Source organism: Aptenodytes patagonicus, chromosome 10, assembly GCF_965638725.1.
Source record: "Aptenodytes patagonicus chromosome 10, bAptPat1.pri.cur, whole genome shotgun sequence".
In the NCBI taxonomy this organism is placed as follows: domain Eukaryota; kingdom Metazoa; phylum Chordata; class Aves; order Sphenisciformes; family Spheniscidae; genus Aptenodytes; species Aptenodytes patagonicus.
Genome location: NC_134958.1, coordinates 11,244,338 through 11,257,856, shown reverse-complemented (window position 1 = coordinate 11,257,856; position 13,519 = coordinate 11,244,338). Strand labels below are relative to the sequence as shown.

The window sequence follows — 13,519 nt, the reverse complement described above, 5'->3', positions numbered from 1 at the left end:
CCCTGATATTGTCAACAGATTCAGCAACAGTGTCTTAGTGCTGCTTTCCCCCCTGCACAAACCTTTTGGCAGTCTGAGAGAGTTTTGGCCATGCAGCCCCCCCTCCCAATAGCTAATTGTTGTCCTACTGTTTTTGCTACACTAATAAGTATTATTTTTACTTCCTATTAATTTAGCTTCACATCCATCAAACTGGGTTTGATTTTGCTCCTCTGTAAAAATGTTTTCCACCGAGAGGATGATGGCCACTCCTGAAAGCGCGCCTTAGCAAAGCACTCTCCCTGGGAGCGCACAGCTTCCCGTTGACTGCTGTGAGGTGTTCGTGTGCTTAAATCTAGGCCAATGCTTTAGGCGTTTTGTTCATCTAGGCCTATTTGTCACTGAGACAAAACAGGTACAACGTGAGGAGGCTTGTGCTCCCACAGTCATGTCCAGCTACACCCTTGCAGTAAGCACTTCCAAGAGCCTGATATTTCAGTAGAAAGAACATCAACCTATCTCCAGTGCTGACAGCGAGATTGGCCCTTTCTTCCCTCATACGCAGTGATTATGATCACACCTGCAATGCTATTCTCTGGCTAATCTGCTAGTTTCTCCTTTCTTTTCTTGTCCAAAGCTGCTCTCACGTACAAGTGCACAGGCGACCAGTGGACAGTGTACTGCAGGGTGATCCGGGAGAAGAATCTGTGCCAAGACATGCGGTGGTATCAGCGCTGTTGCCAGACTTGCAGAGACTTTTATGCAAACAAGATGCAGCAGAAGAGTTAATGAACCTGTGCTACTTCTTAGAGTATTACAGCTATTTGTATGTAAATCATGAACTAGTAGGTCTGAGTACTGGAACTTCATGAGTTGCTACAATGTGGTGGATTCCAAAGCATACCTAATAAGACTTGAAACTAATTCTACAGACTGGATACCAAAGTAATCCACTCATCCACCTTAAAAAAACAAACAGAAAGAGTCATCTCAAGGAGCCAATCATTTTATCGTATTTTGACATCCTTACATTTTTCATTAATGCTTGTTACTTTAATATATTAAATCACCAGCCACTGGATGGCTTGCTACCATTAAGGAAAAGGACAAGAGTTGCAAAGTGATTCCATTGACTAAGGTTATGGGTACCTCCGTGGAGGAAGGCCTCTGGCAAAATAATTCAGCAAAGGTAGAGACATTACTTAATCTTTTAATCTTGGCTTTCATCTGAAGTTTTCAATTCCCAACAGTTATCCCACTGTGGAGTGGGCTTGGAGGGACACACATAAGTGAAAGGCTTAATTTAAAGAGAGGATTTGCTGTAAAAGCTTGTGAAAACTGATAGCAGAGGATCGACATCTCTGAAATTCCTGCAGAAGACTCAGTGCAATTATATCCAACATTCCAAGTCATATTTTTTAGAGCAACTAATAGGGACTGCTCTTCTTTCTAATTTTAAAAAACAATCCTCTCTCTCTTTTCCTCAGAATAATATAGTTTCTTTTATGAAACCCAACTTTTCTCTGAGCTTAATGAAATGGAAGCTTATTAACAGCAATAGGTGATAGTTATTTTTAAGCAAGAACCATTTACATGAGATGGGAGAAGCCTGAAATCATTTCATCCAGTAGAGCTCACTGAGGGATTGCTTGGCCTAATCTCTCTCCAGTTTTTAGAAGTCAATCAGATAATGAGACTGAATGTTTTTTTCTTAGGAGGACCATGAAACTGGATAGGGTTGGTACAGAAACAGGATTTGGAACAACTTCTGTGTGAAGGATGGAGTGGAGAGCAGAACAGATGTTTCCTATCTCTTGGCTCTTGTATACATCTGAGGTTATGTAGCCTTTTGAGTCAAAAGTAGTCAGTGATACAAGACATTCAAAGTGAAATCTTGAGCTTGTTGAAGCCATAAGGCTAAGGCGTCCATTGCCTTCAGTAAGGGTTAGGATTTTACTCACTGTATTTTAATGCTTCCTGTCTTACTTTTGTGGTGCTATCAGGTTTGGTGCTATCAGATTGGTGCTATCAGAGCACTTAGCAAGTGCTGCATGTATGATACTCTTTTCCATGTCTCTGCACTTTAAACCAAACTCCTCTCTGAGATGTGAGACTTGAAACAGGAGCTCTACCCGGGGCAGAGTTCATCCCCTCCGTTAGTCCTACAGATCAATGTCTCTATCATATCTTGCTCCAACATGTATCATTTCCCTTGCCAGGGTCCAAGGTCAGCTGTGCAGTGGTTAAGTTACAGCCCACTCTTCATGATATGAACAGAGCCATTTGGATGAATTGCAGCTTTGTACTCGCTCTAGAACTGCGTGTTACTGTTTTATTCTTTGGAGATGAGTGCCGAACTAAGCCCAGCTACTACGCCCAGCCCCTGGGCCAGTCTGGATTGCAGCTCACACTTGTCCTCAAGTTGTCTTTGTTGCTGTTGTCTTTTTTTTTCAATGCAAGGAGGGATAAAGACTCTTAGTACCTAGCATATCTTTAAAGCAACTTTCTCTTCCTTATTACAATCCTTTCAATATCCAGGACCTCACTGGAATAACTCATTAGCATTTTATTAAGGGCTAAGTTTTTTAAGCACAGGGAGCTAATGTTCATCAACAGACTAATACTGCGTGGGCTTCACATTCGCAGCTGTGCTTATTAGTGCAAATGAGCGTGTGTGCACACAAGGGCTGGCCTGTATGCACAAAGGCACATTAGCACACAGTTTTTTCTCAAGTGCCTGTCTCAAACAGATCTGCTTTCCAATGCCCCAGATGATTTTCTCTATCAGGGAAATGATTCCAACTTGTTTTTTGTTATACTGGATTTTCTTTTGGCATCTTATAGTCAGGATCAGACCTCCTCCTTCTGTTATTCCCACCCTGTAGCGCAAACGCAGAGGTTGTGTAACTACTTAGCAAGTAATTGATGGAAAGTGTTGCTGGTAGGGGTGACAGGGAAGATTTAGGCAATACCACGGTGATGTTCAGTTAGGCAAATTAATAGGTACATGAACTGCTAATGAGAAAGTTCCAAGAGATCAGACAGAGCCCAGAGGACCCGATTTATATTGGTAATTCACAGTGGTAGTTTTCCCCCTTGCCTGCTGTCATACCCTGCAGTAACCCAGCCCTGCCTGAACAGCAGGCTGCAACAGTCCTTGCTGCTTCCCTACCACCACGGCCACCTCACAGCAGTTTGACTGAGATGGGTCCCCTTACATCCTTCACTTGGTTTGGAGTTTGCCGTTTTTCTTTTAACGGGCAACATTTGACCATGGAGTGGCCTGGCCCGATGAAACGCCGCCCCCTTGCTGATCATTTTTGGCATTGCTAATATTCACATTGGGCTGTTGAAGGATTTGCCACCGGGCTTCTCTGTTATCTTGGAAGAATAGTATGTGCATTTATTATTAGTGGGAATCAAAGGTGCTTTTAAATAGCAGGGGTCATTTTCCTTCGGTGCTGATCTGTCACCCTCTCTAAGCAAAATGTGGGCTCCTAGAAAGGTGCATAGGAAAGGAAGGATTTTAATGCTTATGTTTTTCACTAATAATTCACTACTGGCCGCTGTCCAGAACAGGATACTAGGCTAGTTAGACCTGTGGCCTGTCCCAGTATGCTAGGTCTTGGACTTCAAAGGACATTTGGGTCCAAGTTCTGGGTCCTACCTAAGGAAACATGAATTTATAAGGAATTCTTTCGAATGTCTGAGCACTGAAAAAACCACCTCGCTTGCTCTCACAGCCCACAGATTAGCGTGCATCAACCTTTTTTTTTTTAATAATCAGAAACCATGTTAATTAAAAACTGATGGCACAACACAGCTCCATTTTATTACACTCTTACTTCATATGGTGACAACCTTCCCATTTTATAATAGCCAGAAAAATAATAACAATAAAAAAGTTTAATTCTGTTCAATACTCCTGCACTTCTGTTTTGTATCATTTTATAGGAGCTTTACTATGAATTTACAGCTATGCTCTGCCCTCAGTTACTACATACTGGTGAAAAGAAAGCTGTTTGTTTCCGTGTATCTATGACAATACTTTTTTTAGTTGTTCGTAAGAGATTGACGCTCTTTTGATTACAGTGGTGGTATTTCCATATTGTAAACAATACTCTGTACTGTTACTAAAGTACTGTACATTTCTAGTTGCACAATTGTGTTATTGAGTGTAGATTCTCACTATCTATCTCATGTATGGTGCTATTTTTTGTTGGTGGAAAAGAATCTTAGCAGTCGATTATTGCTTGATATTTTATTATAATACAGGGATATATTCTCCATGGCAATAATATCATTTAAGTTTTTCATTACAGAGTGAAATGTATATATTTTTCCATTAGCTAATTTGCATATGTACTGTATCCATGGTAATTTTCTTTTTGGTGCTGGTTATAAATAGAAAAGATAAAAACAGTCAAACTGAATGGAACCAGTTGTAAATGAAAACCAAAAAAAAAAGGAAAGAGGATCATTCCATTTTGAAAAAATTGAGTATGTTGAATAATAAATTTATTTTTTCCATAACAACTTTAATAAAGTTTCTGAACTTTAAAAAAATGCAAAGCAAACCAAACAGCTAGCATGAAAATTAAGAGAAAGGAGTGAAGCTGTAAGTAGTACATTATGCATCTGTCTAATACTGGATTGAGACTGGGATTCGGTTAAGTCTAGGCCAACTGTTTGATAGCTGTGGTAGGTGCAAAAGGTCATTTGTCACTAAAACTCTGGCATCTCAGAGTTCCCAGTGTGCTAACAAATCAAGAAATGATGGGTCTTGTCCCGGTCAGGTTGCAAAACAAGGCACAGGGAATGTTAGTACCTGATTAATGCCTTGCAAGGTCTGTGGTCAGTGACACAACAGTAGAAAATGCCTGTCTGGAAAAAGTGAGCCAGGCTCCGTTTGTGGCATCGCCGTGTATGCCTGAGCAGGCTGCGGGGAAGCTAAAGCTTATGCATGGGGGGAGGGACGTTTTGCAAGCACTTTTGAGAAAGGTTGCTTTCAATGTATGTTGGAGCTGAGATGAAGTGGCAGCTTGCTGTATGTTCAATGGTAGCTGCTCCACAGGCGCAACCTGGTAACGAAGGCTACTGAGCATGTGGAAATTTATATTGGAGCAAAATTATCCCATCCATTGGAAAAGTATCTACATAACCTAGCTGCACACTTCCCTGGTGTGAAATAAACAGAATTACTTCAGTGCCGAGTGTTTCGGATGTCTTTGTTGTAGGCACTAGCCAGAATCTTTGTGCTATTTAATTCCCCCCTCAGCATGATGAAGATGTTTTTTGCAGACAGCTGCACACAGATATGCCTGTAGGATCCTCTCCCATCCTGTCTTACAAAGATGCCATCATCCATATCCCATTCCAGCTCAATTCTTGTTGAAAGGACACTTCTGGAGATGGGAGCAGCACCTTTCTAAAGCAGCCTTAAAAACAAGCCAAAGTACAGTTGGTGTGAGAGTCCTCCTCCCAAAATGATTTCCAGAAATGGAGTTTATACTTACATTAAAAATAGAGCTCATTTACTGATCTCATGCTGGCTTCTTGGTAATGGCACAACACTGATAGGCTTCCTAGTTTTCAGAGGTAGCCTTAGCAGATACCAGCCCAGCTGTGATCATACATATGACTGTTAACAGCAGGAAAATTGTAGAAACTCCATCCAAGTGTTGCTGTGTATTAACACATCATCGTGTTTGTGTATTGCCTGGAGTCAACATATGATTGCAATTGTTGACCTGTTTAAACAATAAAAAATAGCTATAAGCCTTTGGAAGCCAAAAGGCTTTACATTAAGCTGGGATATGGCAATAGGTGGGAGGGGTGTGAGGAATGCTGTCATACATTTGGCTTGAAATTTTCCTGGTATGTGCCAATATCTCTTCTATAAATCCAGTAGGCTTATACACTTAGTTTGCCTATTTTGCATGTAGCAGTTTGCTGTTTTTCTTTTATTCCTAATCCCCATCTTCTAACCAAGAAGCCAGATGATTTGAAGCCATTGTCCTTCCCTGTGATCTCAGTTGTCTTGTTATTTAAGACACCTCAGCCAAGATCATTAAAGGCAGGTGGGGTCAGATGGCTCTGGTGCTCTGGCATAAAAGTACCAGGAAGAAAGTATAATCTCTCTTCAGCTTCTTGGAGTTCAGTTCTGCCTCTGCCAGCTCCACCTGCTTTCTTCACTCTCCTGCAAGTCCTGGTGTACACGGCAGCCTTAGCTGTCTCTTGGTCCCTTGCAGCAAGCTAGCAGGACCCTGCTTTCTCTGGAAGGAAATTTCTTTCCAAAAAGCTCAATATGGATCACCTTACCCCGGCATCAGCCCCATGCATCACCCAGAGTACTACTGTCGGAGGACCTTGCTCCGTTGGTAGAGTGAAAACCACATGTTCCTTTGTACTTTCCCCAACACCACGTGGTCCATTGGGAAAGGTATGTTTTCTTCTTATCGAAGAGTGTCGGCACAAACACCAATATGCTGTAGAGTTCTAGGCAGAGAAGAACTGCATCAGATGCACTTACGTTCAATGCACTCACACGTCTGACGGTGTAAGAAAAGAAGCCCTGGTAACTTACTTGCTGGCAAGTTACTTACCTCACTTGTCCTGCTGCTGCATGAATATAGTGCACCCAGAAACAGGCAGGTTGTGGGAACTGCTCCTGAACAGCATTTCTTCTTCAAGTGCTTGGACTTGTGCTGAACATGCTTGATAATACTTCTCCATACAACTTGCACTTCAGCATCCTTCTGTTTATCTTGATTTGGAGGCAGGTCAGTAGGAAGACAGGAGTTCCTCAAATGCTACTAATGCACAAAGACCAGTTATCTTTTCTGTGTGCATTTTTTTTGTCCTTTTAGCATGTCTCTGGCTTCTCTTCACACTGTTTAGAAATGGGCTGGTCTGCCTGGAGAGAGGCTTTCCAACAGCATAACCGCCTTGGACAAGCAGGACTGAAGCATCTGCACTTTGGATGGGAAGAATTGTCTGTTTATAAAAGGAGAGTTTAAACAAGAGAGTATATAAGCAGAGAGGGACCACAAACTCCCCTTAGCAGTAACTACCCCAGAAGGTAATCGGAGAGTCTCCAAAGCTGACCTCCTTGTGTCTTGCATCGCCTCATCTCCTTTCATGCCACTTTCATGTGACAGACCCCACAAAGAATGCCTGGAGGCTGCACTGTACCACATTTATTATTTTGTCAGAGCAGCCATATCTGCCAAATAGTGGCCAGACACTCAGACAGACTTTCCCAATTAGCAGAGTCCTGCAGCTGATGTCTGGGGCTTGCACATGTGTTCCCTGTGCGTTACCACAGCCAAGACGCTGGCCGGGTCTACATGGCCTGGGGTAGGTATCCGCCTTGGCCGCTGGGCTGGAGAGAAGCAGCTGGGCTTTCTTGAAAATTGTGGTTTCCCTCGGCTCCTCTTGTTTGGCTGTGAAAGACTCCTGTTTGGGTGTTTCATCCTTTCATCCCTCTGTGGCCTGGGTGGAGCTGGAGCCTCCAGCGTGACTTGTCTGGGTCATGCCACAGGCCTTGGCATCCTCCTCGACCTCGGGAGAGAGCGACTCTGCACGCTCGCCATGGTGGAGCCCACAAGACGTCTGCGTGTGGGGCTGGCTCCTGGCATGACTCGGTCTCCAGGTGAACCCTTGCATCCTCAGCATCTCCAGCCTCTCCTGAGCCTCAGGGGCTTATAGCAGTCTCAGTGTAACTCCAGAGATGCTTGCTTTGTCCTTCCTCCTCTCTTCCCCACAGACACACTTCGTGGCCTTGCCCTCCCTCCATGATTGTTGCCTCTTTCCCCTCTTGCTCTGCTTGTAGCGGCTTTGTTCCCCACAAGCTTGCTTTGCACCGGCCAGAAACTTTGCCATCTTTGGAAAATACCTTCCCTCATCTGCTCAAGTGCATTTAATCTCCTCCTTCAGCCCTCTGAAGAAAAATATTTTTCTCATTGTACTCCTGTAGCAGCCTTATGTCTCCCCTCACTGTTGCTTTCTGGATGGTTTTTGTTCTGAGGTCTTTTACAATGATTCGTTGTTCTTTGTGCAGTGGCACTTAGAAGCTACAACCAGACATGTGGATGCTGGAAGGCCACGCCCAAAGAAATGGTCCTTCTCTCAAGAGCTGGCAGACCACAGGCAGTCCTGGGGAAAAGGCAGATTCCCAAAGCAGCTAGCTGGGGTTATTGGCAGCAGCAATCTGAAAAGGCATGGAGATGAGCATAGGCCACTTCTGAATCGAGTGAGTGAGCCTGTACTGCGGTTACTGCACTGGCAGGGGAGGGAAAGGGATACTCCTCACTGCTTTTATATCCTCAGACACATTTTTTGTTATTGGAAGTAGCAAAGGGTAAAATTCACATCACTTCAGAGATGCCCCTTACAGAAACTGGGCTGCAAGATCCAGCCCCAAGCCTGGATACTGCTCAAAATGTGGGCTGGCAGAGAGGGAAATGCTCATTTGTTCAGCAGGAGGAGAACGCTGGTAGCACGCCAGTCTGTACGGCTGGCTCTGCTACCCCAAAAAGCATCAGCTGTTGAAAGATCATTGACAGTTTTCTGTAAGGTCATCGCATACTACAGCATCATTGTGCAGCCACCCTGGGAGACAGGCAGTGAAACTATTCAGACTGTCGATGAATCGGTGAAAAAGGGGTATCCTCTAACAGGATCTTTAGCCTGCACAAAGATCAGTGCAACCACGGCCTGGCCAGCAAAGCCAGACAAGCCATTCTTGGGGTTTTTTTCATTTTCTTGGAAAAGAGATTATTTGAACATTTCGCAGCTTCCATTTATTTCCCCAGCTCTGTATTTTTCCCCTTGATTTTGCCTCTAATGGCAAAAAGACCCAACCAGACTGCAGCTTTGTTTGGCACCAAACTTTCCTCCTGAGATGATCGCACAAGAAGTCTTTTATCACTTTGGCGGCTCTGAGCCAGAGCTGCTTGTGGTGGAAGTCGCCGGGACTGTAACCCCGGGCTGTCGTGGGACGAGAGTCAAGCTCGGGCTGTCAGCAAGGCGAGTTGCAGCAGTCGGAGTCCCTGCCAGGACACGTCAGTACTTCTGAGCGTGCTTCCCCTGGTGCTGCTTTCATTAAGGAAAAGGTATGAAATCCACATCTAGATTGAATTAGTCCTTTAAAAAAATTAAGTGTTGTTTAAAATATAAATCCTGTCCAGAATCATGGTCTAATTCCTTAGGAAATCACTATAAATTGAACCTCCCCTGCTCCCCACTGCCTAATAACAACTTGTCACATCTTGGTTTTCTCACAGAGCTGATTCACCTTCTGTGCCACTTGCGCTGCGCTGGCTTCAGCACCGTCACCTCTGCTTTATTGCCCAGGTTTGTGTCGAGGAAGGAGCATCCTGCTGAACTACCAGACTGCTGGTCTCTTCAGCCACTCTCACTCGTGGCTTCTTCCCCCCATCATTTCACAACACTGGCCAACGATACCTTGAGGAGGGGACTGTGACACTGAGCCCAAGAAACGCTGTCAGTGACATTTCCCAGAGGGTAAGGAAGATTCCAGCCATTTTTTTTTCCAGCCATGTTTTGCTGAAGAAACAATTTTAAAGGGGAAAAAGTAAAACCACATTATTGTGTAAGCAAGATGGAAAACAGCTTTTTGCGGGTTCCCAGGTATTTATGTGCCATTTTCTCTGCAACGTTATTAGCAACAACGTTGCCTGTGGCTGGCTGACTGTGAAGTACGGATGGTTTTGCAACAGCTGTGCGCACAGTACCTTCCTTTGCAAGCAGTGCCTTTTCCCTGGCTGTCCCCATGGCTTGGTTTATTTGTATGCAAGGCAACTGTGAGGTTATCGAGGCTTTCCATCAGCTGTACAAACTCACAGCAGAATCAGCTGTGTGTGTGTCCCGTTCTGAGAATTCTAGTTTCTGGGTAGTAGGCTCTTGGGCAGCTCCTATGAGAAATCTGCTCTTTCTTACGTATCTCTCTAGAGGAATTGCTGCCTATGCTTATACCATAAGCTATGGAGTATCTTTAGCCATACGTATAAAAAAGAAAAAGCATATTTGCTTGTTTGTTTTCCGGCCTCCCCATAGAATGGTTCTAAAAGCAGAAGTATCTTTCGCTATGGAAAAAATTGACAAAAACATCCTCATATTTGTCAAAATTTTCTTAGATGTTTTTCAGGGTATTGCTAAGACCTGCCAGGCTCCTCCCCTCTCCTCCCCTGCCTTACCCCAAATACTTCAATTTTTGGCTAAAAAGTCTCAAGTTTGGGATTTTTTTGACTGACAGTGTCAGCCAAAACCCAAGCTCTTTTCTCTAATTTTTCCACTTAATTTTTAAACTATCTTCTGGCAAAACAGAAATATTGTTTTGATGGAAAATTTTCAACCAGCTCTGCTCATTAGTTTCTGCCAACAGTCATACAGGCAAAACAGTGCATCTTCCAGGAGAGGAGACTGTCCGAAGGGCCGAACATGAGGCAGCGATGACTAATGCTTCTCTCCCCAGCTCGGTGCCCCAGCCAGCACTGTGCTCTTTTGCAGGCCTCAGCCCTTAATGACAGCCATCTTTCTAGAGATGTTTCCAGCCTAAATCTCTCTTGGCAAGTCAGCTCAGTAATTCAGGTACTTTGCCAGGTTAAAGGAAGATGTGGGTGGCACAGAAGGATCTCCTCTGACCGAAGGACCGCGGGACTCAGAGGAGCCACGTTGTGCATCTCTTATCCGCGTTGACTAACATTTGGACCCCTCCAGGCAAGTACCAGTTGGCGGGGAAGGGTGGGGAGATGGAGCCTAGTCCAGCTCACTTTCAAAGCAAGCTTCAGTGTGCTGTTGTTAAACGGAGCTGTTTAGATACACCAGCAGCTGAGCCATGCACAGCCATGAGCAGTCTCCATGTAACCCTGAGAACCTCCAGGGACAAGATCCTAAAGTGGCTGATGGGCTGAAATGACACCAGTCACATCATTGCTGTGTATCTATTATCTGTTGGTCCATGGGGAAGGGGTTTTTCACACTGAATCTGGAGCGTGAATTCCAGGGGAGCCCAGTTCCTCTCGTTTCCTGAGTTCCTGTGATGAACTGGGAGACAAAGAAGGAAGATGTTCTTGCAGAGGGGGGCAGAAGCCAAATTTCAGTGTTTGGCCTCTGCAGCCAAAGGAGCATCTGCCCATTGGCTACATGGGCAGTCTCCTCAGGGGGTAGCCATCCCTCAGCAGTCCCTAATATTTGCAAAGTGCTCTGAGATCTTTCAGTGAAAGACCTTTTAGATGTGCAAAAGTTTATAGCCCTTCTCTGACCATTGCTGACTTTAGAGGGTTAAGTTAGGAACAGGAAATACAGTGACTAAAGGAAAGCCATTAATATTAAATTCTACCCTTTGCCAGATAGTCTTGTGTTATCTTTGCTCTTTCATGAAATATTTTCCAGTTTTCCTTGCAGGGCATTCATTACAGGGGTAGCAACTGAGGCGCTGTAACTTGGCACATCTCCACCTGCTTTTCTGTAGCAGAGCACATTTGTGCTCTGGGATTTGAAGAATTTCCTTTGACTCTAGAATTGATATGCAAACAGTCAGCTGTACAGACAATCTGTCCAGTAGACATGCCGCATGACCTAAGAAATAATACAGGTGGTCAGCACCATGCTGGTGACTCCTGAATTTCTGGAGCAAACAGACTCATTTCACTATGTCTAGAAGACGGGAGGTCCTGTATACACCCTCCAGTAATGTAATCTGCTGTGCTTGACTGATCACAAAACACCCACCAAGTTTTCCCTAACAAAACTCTTGACTTTTGCCAAGGAAAGCAAAGATTTGCAGGGAATGAGAGCTGTGACCTTGCCACCTCACAAATAGCTTGGAGATCTCAAGATGCTCATCGCAGCAGAGAGATGCTCATGCCAGAGCAAACGTAGAGCCCTGTGCAGTCAGCGCACAGCTCTTCCAGCATCCCTTTCTTTACCTCCTCCAATAGGCATCAACTCTGTTGTGATAAAAGCAGAAGTGGGCCAACTTAGTCTTCCCCTGCCTGTTTGCTGTGTTGCTGTAAGTCACACTATGTATAGGTACTGCTGTGTGAGCACATATGGAATGAGGGATGTTAAGACCAGGAGAGGTGAGTGTTGCTAGCTGCATAACCCAGCTCATACCATCTCTTCCACTAGTGATTTCATCACAGCCAAAAGCTGTGTGCTTGAGCTGCTGTGCACGCTGTGGGCAATGAAAGCCTAAGGGAAGAAATTCAGAGAGAAAGAAATGGGGCTCCAGAGAGCCCCATAACTCTAAGCAAGTTGTTCTCTGGGGCAATCGCCATTTCTGTTAAAAAGAACTCTTTCATTTCCCATTCATACTTCTCAGGTTGCAAGGAGAGCCATTCTTCTGCTCCTGAAGGCCCTAGCTGCAGACGCAGCCTTGGAAGGGAAGCTCGCTCTCATGGCTACAGCAAAGGAATGGGAAGCACGAGATCTGGCATGAAGTCCTGCTCCCATTGAAGCCAGTGGGATGTTTGCCATTGGCTTCAGGGGAAGCCAAGATTTCAGTCTGCAGTCAGATTTGCTGGTGTGTTGAGCTATGCTGAGAGCAGGACCAGAAAGGGTTCTTGGTTTCCTGATAAAGCTGTTACTGCCTCAGCTCCTCTGCTGCAGATAGCTGGTTTCTCGCCTCACATTGCCCCCTGCTTGCTTTCATGTTTTCAAATCTTATTCTTAGGCCAGAAAGTGTTTGAGGAAGAGACTGGCTGCACGGTTTATGCCTGTTGTGTTGCCCCATGACTGGAGTTCCTGGACATCCCCACCAGCAAAATCACCCCCTCCATTGTGGATTATGGACAGTGCAAGAGAATGGCACAAAGCAATAGCACAGGGCTGGGATAAGTGGCTTAAGTGAAGTAAGACATATGGGATTTGCTCCAGGTAAACAACTGTGCCTTTTCCTTCAGGCAGCAGCTTGAATTAGCTCTAGAATTAACTCTGGGTCGTTCAAGAGAGCCTGAAGAGATTGTAAAAGTGGTCCAGGGATGGGCTTCCCTGCTTCGCACCTTCACACCAACATGAGCTGTGGGGAATCTTGATTTTATAAGCAACCCTTTTTCTCTTGTCTCCTCTCTTTCAAGGTTAGGTGGAAGCCAAATTGTGTTAGTGATGAGCCGTGGTATAGGTACTCATGAGCCTGACAGTAAACCTTTCCCAAATTATTATTGTTCCCCCTGCTAATAAGCCAACTCAAAGGTTGCCATGCTGCTGCAGTGATGTAAGTGTGAAGTAGTGCATTATGTAGTGCTCCCTGATCACACACCCTTGTGCCAGCTTTTGCAGCCCACACAGCATCCACGTTTGGGCAGGGTTAGTGCCCTCCTCTGAAAAACGGGTGAAGGAAGCGATCTCAGAGTGGATTGAAATTTTTGTGTTATACTAAGCAGCCCCATTTTGGCCTATACAGGTCCCGTTGTTTTTATTTGAATGGACACATGGTGGAGCCTCTGTATGCCAAGGAAAAAAAAAAAACATTGCAAATAATTCTCGCTCTTTATTTATATTTCTCCCTGATCAG

The 13,519-nt window shown here is 44.7% G+C and overlaps 1 protein-coding gene across 1 annotated transcript in view; it reads left to right on the top strand.

Annotated features, from left to right (window-relative positions):
* ADAMTS17 (ADAM metallopeptidase with thrombospondin type 1 motif 17) overlaps positions 1–1,432 on the top strand; it is a 197,576-nt gene extending 196,144 nt beyond the window's left edge. Inside the window, exon 22 of the mRNA XM_076348704.1 lies at positions 617–1,432. Within this exon, the coding sequence (XP_076204819.1) occupies positions 617–768 (152 nt within the window). The 3' untranslated portion in view covers positions 769–1,432. The remainder of the gene's footprint in view (positions 1–616) is intronic.
* Positions 1,433–13,519: the final 12,087 nt, after the last annotated feature.